General features: G+C 48.7%; 2 protein-coding genes across 2 annotated transcripts; both read right to left on the bottom strand.

Annotated features, from left to right (window-relative positions):
* Positions 1–2,110: 2,110 nt before the first annotated feature.
* Positions 2,111–4,064, bottom strand: ENH_00076410 (hypothetical protein, conserved; the record flags this gene model as incomplete). The annotated part of the gene is given in 2 exon segments (XM_013582978.1): positions 2,111–3,559; positions 3,564–4,064. Coding segments are annotated over 2 exon segments (1,950 nt in total).
* A 1,583-nt stretch (positions 4,065–5,647) lies between these two features.
* ENH_00076420 (hypothetical protein) lies at positions 5,648–6,139 on the bottom strand (the record flags this gene model as incomplete). Its single annotated transcript, XM_013582979.1, has 1 exon — positions 5,648–6,139. The coding sequence occupies one exon, from the start codon at positions 6,137–6,139 to the stop codon at positions 5,648–5,650; it is 492 nt and encodes a 163-aa protein (XP_013438433.1).
* Between the last annotated feature and the right edge of the window lie 3,745 nt (positions 6,140–9,884).

Below are 9,884 nucleotides of genomic sequence, written 5' to 3' on the forward strand. Positions count from 1 at the left end.
CTGCGCTGCTGCAGCTTTGCTGCTGCGCTGCTGCAGCTCACTCTTGCTGCTGCTGCTGCAGCTTTTCGCTCTCCCCCAAAAGCGCCTCAAGCCGATCCCTTAGCTGCGCCCACACAAACCCGCAAGCTGCTGCTGCTGCTGCTGCTGCTGCTGCCAAGCCTTTGTTGTTGTTGCTGCTGCTGCTGCTGCTGCTGGGCGTTCCTCGTTGTTGTTACTGCTGCTGCTGCTGCTGCTAGGCGTTTGCTGCTACGACTACTGCTGCTGCCAGGTGCTGCCACTGCTGCTCTTGCTGCGGTCAGACGTTTGCCGCTGCTGCTGCTGCTGTTGCTGCCGCTGCTGCTGCTGCTGCTGCTGCTGCTGAATATGTAGTTTACCTGTTGTGCCTCTGCTTCACTTTCCTGCTGCTGCTGCTCCAGCTGCAGCTGTTGCTGCAGCGCTTCTGCTTCTGCTTCTGCTGCCTCAGCTGAAGCCCTGCAGCAGCAGCAGCAGCAGCAGCAGCAGCAGCAGCAGCACGTAGGATATAACTAATTGTCAAATTTAATTTAAATAAACAAATGATTATTATTTTAATAATAAATAAATTAAATTAAAATTAAAATTAAAAATATAATGAAAGTCTCACGTCTTTATGTGGGCTTTTGCTGCTGCTTCAGCAGCAAGCAGCAATTCAATTTGCTGCTGCGTCTCTCTTTGCTGCTGCTCCAGCAGCCTGCAGCAGCAGCAAACAGCAGCAGCCCCCAAATTAATTAATTAATTAATAACATTCACTTTATTTATTTATTTATTATTTATTTATTTATAACTTAATAACAAACTAATTAAAATGAATTGATTAAATTTACTTTGAGTAGTTTTTCTAGTTTGCAGGAAGCAGCAGCAGCAGCAGCAGCAGCAGCAGCAGCAAATGCAGCAGCGGTGGGAGCCGCAGCAGCAGCAGGCCAAACAGAAGACACGCCGAGGGACCGTAAGGAGCAGCAGCAACGCAGGAAGCAGCAGCAGCAGAAGCAGCAGCAGAAGCAGCAGCAGGAACAGTAGCAAAGGCAGCAGCAGCAGCAGTAGCAGCAGCAGCAGTAGCAGCAGCAGCAGCAGCAGCAGTAGCAGCAGCAGCAGCAAGAAGCGGTGACTGACATCCGCCGCTGCTGCAGATCAGCAAGTGCTTCTTCTTCTTGCTGCATTATTGTGTCTACGCGCTCCTTTGCTGCTGCTGCTGCTGCTGCTGCTGCTGCTGCTGCTTCTTGGCGAGCAGGCGCATCCTCTTCTAGCTGCTGCAGCCGCTGCAAAAGCAGCAGCAGGAACAGCAGCAGCAGCCACAGCAGCAGCAGCAGCCACAGCAGCAGCAGCAGCCACAGCAGCAGCAGCAGCAACATGGAGGTGGAAGCACATCTTGAATGCAGGAAAGTCTAAAGCGGCAGCATCCTCGAAGCGCTGCTGCTGCTGCTGCTGCTGCTGCTGCTGCTGCTGCTGCTGCTGCTGCATACCTGCTGCGCCTGCTGTCGCAGCTGCTCGTGCATCTCAGCTTGCTGCTGCATCTGCTGCTCCATTTGCTGCTGCAGCGTGTCTCTCTCGTTTGTCGCTTGCTGCTGCATCTGCTGCAGCTGCTGCAGCAAGTCCCCAGCGGTGGTTGCGAGCTGCTGCAGCAGCTGCTGCTGCTGCTGCTTCAGATGCAGAGACCGCAGCTGCACGGCTGCTAGCTGCAGCAGCAGCACCAGCAGCATCAACAGCAACAACAGTAATAGCAGCAGCAGCAGCAGCAGCAGCAGCAGCAGCAACAGCAGCAGCAGCAGCTCCTCTGAATAGTTGCGTTGTGGGGAAGATACCACACTGCAGCAGCAGCAGCAAGAGCAGCAGCAAGAGCAGCAGCAAGCAGCAGCAAGTGTTGCACACCTCGTCAGCCGTTTTCTGGAGGCCTTCATCAGCTGCAGCAGCAGCAGCAAAGTCTTCTGCTTCCACTGCTGCTTCCTGCTGCTGCAGCAGCTGCTGCTGCTGCTGCTGCAGCGCAGCAGCATCCTGTAGAGCCCGCAAAGACAGCAGCAGCACGCAGCAGCATCACAACCAGCAGCAGCAACAGCAGCAAATGCAGCAGCAGCACAGAAGCAAAACCGCAACCGTCTCAGCAGCAGCAGCAGCAGCAGCAGCAGCAGCAGCAGCAGCAGCAGCAGCAGCAGCACACCTGTTCTGCTTGGGCCTCCAGCTTCGCAGCCTCAAGCAGCTGATTATATATTTCAGTTTGCTGCTGCAGCGCGCTGCTGCGGCAGATGAAGTAAAAGCCTTCCAGCTCGCTTGCTGCTGCTGCTGCGCCTCCTGCTGCTGCTGCTGCTGCTGCTGCTGCGCCTCCTGCTGCTGCTGCTGCTGCTGCTGCTGCTGCACCTCTGCCTCCACTCACACCAGAAGCACCCAAAAACGAAAACTCTGAAGAACCCCCAATGCCTTCAAAAGCATCAATGGGGGGCCCCCGGGGGGCCCCCTGGGGGCCCCCCTGGGGGCCCCCTGGGGGGCCCCCCGGGGGGCCCCCCTGAGGGGCCCCCTGGGGGGCCCCCTGGGGGGCCCCCATATCAGGGGCCCCCTGGGGGGCCCCCAAGTGCGGGGTGTCCTTTGGGGGGCCCCCAAAGGAGGCCCTGGGGGGCCCCTGGGGCTGCTGAGGGAGGGGGGCCCCTGCTGCAGCGCATGCAGAGGGGGAAGGAGGCACTAATGGGGTTGCTGCAGCAGGGTACTGCTGCTGCTGCTGCTGCTGTTGCTGCTGCTGCGGCTGCTGCTGCTGCGGCTGCTGCTGCTGCTGCAGTGTTAGGTGGGTATACGGCTGCGCGTCGTCGTGGGGCCGTTGCTGCAGTCCGTGCTGCATTTGCTGCTGCAGCAGCTGCTGCTGCTGCTCGTGATAGTACTGGCTCATCTGCTGCTGCTGCTGCAGCTGCTGCTGCTGCAGCAGCTGCTGCTGCTGCTGCTGCTGCAGCTGCTGCTGCTGCTGCTGCTGCTGCTGCTGCCACCCAGCAATCCCAGGCAGCACAGACTTCTTGGGCTTTCTTTGGATTTTAGATGGCTGCAGAAATGCTGCAGCAGGGGCCCCCCTCGGGTTGTGGGGCCCCACAGCAGCAGCTGCTTCAGCAGCAGCAGCAGCAGCAAACAGAGACTCTGGAAGAGTCTCCAGGCAGGTCGGGGCCCCCTGGGGGGCCCCCTGGGGGGCCCCCTGGGGGGCCCCCAGGGGGGCCCCCTGGGGGCCCCCCAGGGGGCCCCTTGAGGCAGCAGAATGCGCGTGCTGCAGCAGCTCAAAGGCATCTTCGCCGCTGCCTGCTGCTGCTGCTGCTGCTGCTGCTGCTGCTGCTGCTGCAGGCAGGCTGTGCTGCGGCATAGCTGAAGAGGGCCCTAGAGAAGTTCCCCAGGACTGCTGTGCTGCTGCTGCCTGTGGATACTGCTGCTGCTGCTGCTGCTGCAGCTGCTGCTGCTGGTGCTGCTGCTGCTGCGGCTGCTGCAGCTGCTGCTGGTAGTAGTAGTGTTGCTGCGGCTGCTGCTGCTGCTGCTGCTGCTGAAAGAGTCTCCCGAACTGCCCGGGGGGGCCCCCAGAGGCCTCAGCATGGGGGCCCCCCACCTGGGGGGCCCCCATAGGGGGCACCCCCACCAGGGGGCCCCCCGGGGGCACTGTACCCTGTTTGGATTGGGGGCCCCTGGGGAGGGTCCTGGGGGGTGGGGGGCCCCCCTTTGAAAAGAAAAGAAAAGGCAGAAGAAGCAGCACGGGTGAAGGCGTTGCCTTCTGCTGCTGCTGCTGCTGCTGCTGGGCTCTGCTGCTGCTGCTGCTGCTGCTGCTGCTGCTGCTGCTGTGCTGCAGGGTGTGCCTGGGGGCCCCCTGCGTCTGCTGCAGAGGCCTCCAGCGCTGCTGCTGCCCTTGCAGCTGGGGCCTGGGGGCCCCCGCTGCTGCTCCCCGGGGCCCCCGTGCTGCTGGGGGGGCCCCCCGTGCTGCTGGGGGGGCCCCCCGTGCTGCTGGGGGGGCCCCCCGTGCTGCTGGGGGGGGCCCCCGTGCTGCTTTGGGGGCCCCCCGGGGGCCCCCTGATGGACATGCCTGAGAAGAGGGCCATGGTGGGGCTGCAGCAGGAGCGGGGTGTCTGTACACCTCAGCAGCAGCTTGCTGCTGCAGGGGCCCCCCAGCAGCTGCTGCTGCTGCTGCTGCTGCTGCTGCTCTGTGCGCAGATTTTGCTGCTGAGTCCTCCCTTGGGAGAAAAAAAGTAAATAAAAAAGAAAATAAAAAGAAATAAAACAAAGTTTGAATTTAAGTTTATTTAATTCAGCAGCTTGGGCTTGCGCAGACAAGCAGCAGCTGCTGCTGCTGCGTTTCCGGGGCTAAAAATAGTTCTTTTTTCGATTTTAATGGTTTTAAATGTTCTTTTCTTTTATTTAAATCAAAAAATTTGAAAAAAAATCAAAAAAAGATCCATTTTAGACAAACTTTCGTTCAAATTGCAATCTCACTTCTGCGGCGGAGTCGGCGGCGCCGCTCGCAGCAGCTTTTTATTTTATTAATTTAATTTAAATAATTAAATTAATTTATTTAATTTAATTTAATTTAAATAATTAAATTTATTTATTTTATTTTATTTTATTTTATTTTTACTTTTATTTTCCTTTTTGTTTTTTCATTTTATCGTTTTAATATTTTTTCCCTTTCCCAAGGGGGCCCCTTGAAGTCCAGCTTTATTAACTTTTCAAATCTTTACTTTTTATTTTATTCTTTTTATTTTATTTTTTTATTTTATTCTTTTCATTTTATTCTTTTATTTTATTTTTTCTTCTTTTTGTTTTTATTCTTCAATTAAAATGCTGCAGCTTTTCCTCATTTCCTTTTAAATCCAAAAGATGTTCCAGTACCTCTTGGGGGCCCCAAGGGGGCCCCCCGGGGACCCCCGGGGGCCCCTGGGGGAGTCCCCGGGGGCCCCCTGGGGGCCCCCATGGGTCCCGTGGGGGCCCCCTGGGGGCCCCCATGGGGCCCCAGAGAGGCCCTTGGGGCCCCCAAGGGGCCCCCGTGGGTCACTGGGGGCCCCAACAATACCCCGCAGTCTCTACGGTGGGCCTATTGGCCCTATGGGGCCCCCAAAGGGCCCCCAAGGGGCCCCCAAGGGGCCCCCCAGGGGCCCCCAAGGGGCCCCCAAGGGGCCCCCAAGGGGCCCCCAAGGGGCCCTCAAAGGGCCCCCAAGGGGCCCCCAAGGGGCGTTTTTATTATTTGGGGATCTTCTTTTCTTTAGGATTTCATTTTAATTTATTTTGAATTCTTTTTGAATTGGAAATTGGAGAAAAAACTCAAAAAATTTCTTTTTGTTTTTGGCAGTTTTTGTTATGAATAGATTTGGCTTGTAAAGGTTTAAAATGAATTTATAATTTATTTAAATAAATAATATAAATATAAATATATATATAAATATAAATATAAATATAAATTTAAATATAAATATAAATATAAATATAAATATAAATATAAATATAAATATAAATATAAATATAAATATAAATACAAATACAAAAGAGCAATTGCTGCTGAGGCCAGCGCACTTAGTTCATTATTTGTGTTCCCTTTCTTGCTGCTGCTGCTGCTGCTGCTGCTGCTGCTGCTGCTGCTGCTGCTGCTGCTGCTGCTCTCTTTGCAAGTTATGTATAATTTAGATTTTCATCATTTGTTACAAAGATGACCTGCTGCAGAAGCTGCAGCTGCTGCAGCTGCTGCTGCTGCTGCTGCTGCTGCTACAGCCTCTGGAGCTGCTGCAGCCGCTGCAGCTTCTGGATCTGCTGCAGCTGCTGCAGCTGCTGGATTTGCTGCAGCTGTTGGATCTGCTGCAGCTGCTGCAGCTGCTGCAGCTGCTGGATCTGCTGCAGCTGCTAGATCTGCTGCAGCTGCTGCAGCTGCTGCAGCTGCTGCAGCTGCTGCAGCTGCTACAGCTTCTGGAGCTGCTGCAGCTGCTGCAGCTGCTGCAGCTGCTGCAGCTGCTGCAGCTGCTGGATCTGGTGCAGCTGCTAGATCTGCTGCAGCTGCTGCAGCTGCTGCAGCTGCTAGAGCTTCTGGAGCTGCTGGATCTGCTGCAGCTGCTGCAGCTGCTGCAACTGCTGCAGCTGCTGCAGCAGCTGCAGCTGCTGCAGCTGCTGCCGCTGCTGCAGCTGCATGCATTCTTTTTTTCTTTGGTTTCCCCTTGAGCTGCTTCGGGTGTATGTGCACCAGGATTTAAAAGTTGTGTAAATTTAAAAGTCAATTTTGAATTAATTTTTAAAAATTACTTTTGCTGCTGCTGCTGCTGCTGCTGCTGCTGCTGCTGCTGCTGCACCTGCCAGTAGGGTCTCTTTGCGTGCTAACTAAATCTCTTTATTGGAACAAAAATTATTTTAATTTAAAAATTAATTATTTTTATTTTAAAATTAATTATTTTTACTTTTTAAAATTAATTATTTATTTCAAAATCGTCAATTTGGACGAAGTTGGGAAGCCCTTGGCTCCAGGTTTAAACCCCTTTTAAGGAAATCATAAATAAATAAATTTATATTTATTTAATTATTTAATTTGAAGTTTTTATTTATTTTAAATAAATAATAAAACGTTCTTCAAAATAAATAAATAAATAAATAAATAAATAAATAAATAAATAAATAAATAAATAAATAAATATAAATTTATTTGTTTATAAATTAAAATAAATAAAATTAAAATAAACAAAAGCGAAAGCGGGCGAAGACCCTGGGGTGTACGTACACCCGGAGTTACGAGAACTCGCCGCTGCGAAGCTGAATTTGGCCAAAAAGGCGAAATAAATGAAATTTAATGAAATTTAATGAAATTTAATGAAATTTAATGAAATAAAATGAAATAAAATGAAATAAAATGAAATAAAATGAAATAAAAATGAAAATAAATCATAAAAGTGAATTAAAATGGCATTTAAACCAAAGAAATGCAAAATGGAAGAACTCGAGAGGCTGCATGCATGCAGATCTGCGTCGATTGCCTCTTTGCTGCGCGTCCAAAAGCCCTTTAAAGTCTTTTTATTTATTTATTTATTTATTTATTTTTATTTATTTATTTTATTTATTTTTTATTTATTTATTTATTTATTATTTAATTTGGTGCATTTAACTCCCCTTTGCGAGTTTTCCCCCCAGAACCCCTGGGAGCAGTTTCTGGAGCGGCGGGATCGCGTTTTTCGAATTCAAATGCAATTTGTTTCGTTTTTCGCGATTTTAAATGCAATTGATGCAAATTAAAAGAATTTAAATGAAATAATTCGCCAAAAGGCGCCAAAGTTTGCAAAAAAAGGAGAAAAAACAGCAAATTCCGCGAAGAACTCGACGCGCACACCGCGCCGGACCAGTGGCGCTGCCTGCGGCTCTCCCGCGTCAGCGGAGTCGATTTGAGTGAATTTCGCGCGTTTGAGTCGAATTAAAGGAATTTAAAAGAGTTTAAATGAATTAAAACGAATTAAAGGAATTAAATTGAATTAAATTGCGTTGAAACGGGCGAAATTGCGCGAAAATTGGCGAAAAAACGACCCGTTTCCGCTGCTGCGCCGTTTGCCCGTGCGCGCTGCAACGGGCGCTGGCTTTCCTTTTAATTCTTTTCAATTTGTGGAATTGAATTTAAAAATAAAAAAAATTCAAAAAAATGAATTCAATCGAAACACACTCTTTGAATTTCGCTGCGGTTCCGCGGGGCGCAGCTGCATGCGTGGCTGGCAAGTCGGGGGCGGCGCGGCGCGGCTTCCCGGGCTCTAAATTTGTTTTTTTTTCGCAATTTCGGAATTAAAAACATTAAAAGTGAATTTAAAATCCAAAAAGATCCAAAAAAAGTGTTTTTGGCGGCTGGGAGGGGCCGGGGGTGTGCGGGGGCCTTGCGGTGTTGTTTCGGGTGTACGTACACCTCCGGCTGGCGGTCTGCCGCCCCCGGGACTTCTCCGCGCGTCCGTTTTGCGGCATTTGTTGTTTATTTATTTTTAATTTCTTTTTATTTAAAAGTGATTTGTGATTGTGCAGCTTCGAGGCGAAGTGCCGGGGAGGTTTCGCTGAACTTCGGGTGTCTGGACAGCTCGCGCGCCCGGCGCGCCCGCCGCGGGAAACTTGAAAGTTGAACATTTCCGATTTTTCTTCTTTTTGCGTCAAATTTGAACTTATTTTCATTCTCTTTCTCTTTTAAACTTCTTTTTTTGAATTTTATTTCCATTTTGAGCCTTTTTTCGCCGCTTTACACATGCGATTCGTCAGTTCCAGAGGCTCCCCCCGCCTCTACACCTTTTCGCAGGCGGCCATAGCGGGTGTGTCCGGGGGAATAAATTCATTGATTAAATTTATTAATTTAATTAATTTAATTTATTTAATTTATTTAATTGGATTTAATTCATTTAATTCATTTAATTGCATTCAATTCGTTGGACTTATTCAATTTTATTTAATTCATTTCTTTCATTTATTTGATCATTTGACCCTCCCAGCTCTCTTAATTTATTTTCAATTTCCATCATTTTCAACTAACCAAAAATATCTTTTAAAATTAATTTCTGCTCTTCATTTCTTCTCAAACAGTTCGTTTGCTGGCGTCAATAGCCGTTTAAAACCCTAAACCCTAAACCCCAAACCCTAAACCCTAAACCCTAAACCCTAACCCTAAACCCTAAACCCTAAACCCTAAACCCTAAACCCTAGTGGTGTTTGCAGGGGTGGCTGACGACGGGGGTCTTCTTTTGCCGGCTTTTATTCCGGAGGTTTCTTCTGAAATTCAAGAAGGGTGGAAGTAGGTGTCTGTACACCTCAGCGTTTTGTGGGGTGGAAGCAGGTGTCTGTACACCTCAGCGTTTTGTGGGTTTTTGAGTTTTCGGTTTTTCGGAAATTAAAAATTTAAATTCCTTTTTAATCCTTTTGAAGCTGCAAATGAATTAATTAAAACTGCAAAACAAATACAATTGCATATTTAAATTAAAATTAAAATTAAAATTAAAATTAAAATTAAAATTAAAATTAAAATTAAAATTAAAAATTAAATTCAACTTTTGCGTCTTTTCGAAAACGTGCATATAAGTTGGGGTGTACGTACACCCCGAACACCGCAAAAGCAGCAAAAAAACCCGCAGTCAAATGCACCGCCTTTTTATTATTTATTTATTTATTTATTTATTTATTTATTTATTTATTTATTTATTTATTTATTTATTTATTTATTTATATTATATTTATTTATTTATTTATCATTTATTTGTTTTAGGCGTTTGTCCTTTCCTGCACTGCTGGAGCGCATTTTGCAGCTGTTCATCGACGCCGACGGTAACAAAAAATAAATCTTTTTAAATTGAAATTATTATTTATTTATTTATTTATTTATTTATTTATTTATTTATTTATTTATTATTAATTAATTTATTTATTTATTTATTATTTACTTAAATTAATTAATTAACTAATTCGTTTTTAATTAGGGGATGTTTAATTCACTTAACCACGGTTGAACGCGCCAAGAGCGGCCTCCGTGCTGCTGCTGCTGCTGCTGCTGCTGCTGCTGCTGCTGCTGCTGCGCTGCTGCTGCTGCTGCTGCTGCTGCAACTAGAGCAGTTCTTTGGCTGCGTTCTTTGCATTTTCCTCAGAAGGCCCTTCTGCAGCTTCTTCAGAACTCTCCGCAGCTCTTCCTTCTCTCTTGAGAAGTATTTTCGAAAAAATCCAAAAAGATAAATTAAACACAAAAGTCTTCCGACTTCAGAGGGTCCAGCACCATTCTCGGGAGACTGTGGGGCCCGGGGGGCCCCCCGAGGGTACTGTGGGGGCCCCCTCGCCGGGGGGCCCCCCTGGGAGCCCCGCGGGGGGCCCCCCGGAGGGTGCTGGGGGGGGGCCCCCCAGCGGGGGCCCCCAAGAGGGTACGGGGGGGGGGGCCCCCGGGGGGCCCC

Source organism: Eimeria necatrix, genomic scaffold, assembly GCF_000499385.1.
Source record: "Eimeria necatrix Houghton genomic scaffold, Enh_scaff798, whole genome shotgun sequence".
Classification (NCBI taxonomy): domain Eukaryota; phylum Apicomplexa; class Conoidasida; order Eucoccidiorida; family Eimeriidae; genus Eimeria; species Eimeria necatrix.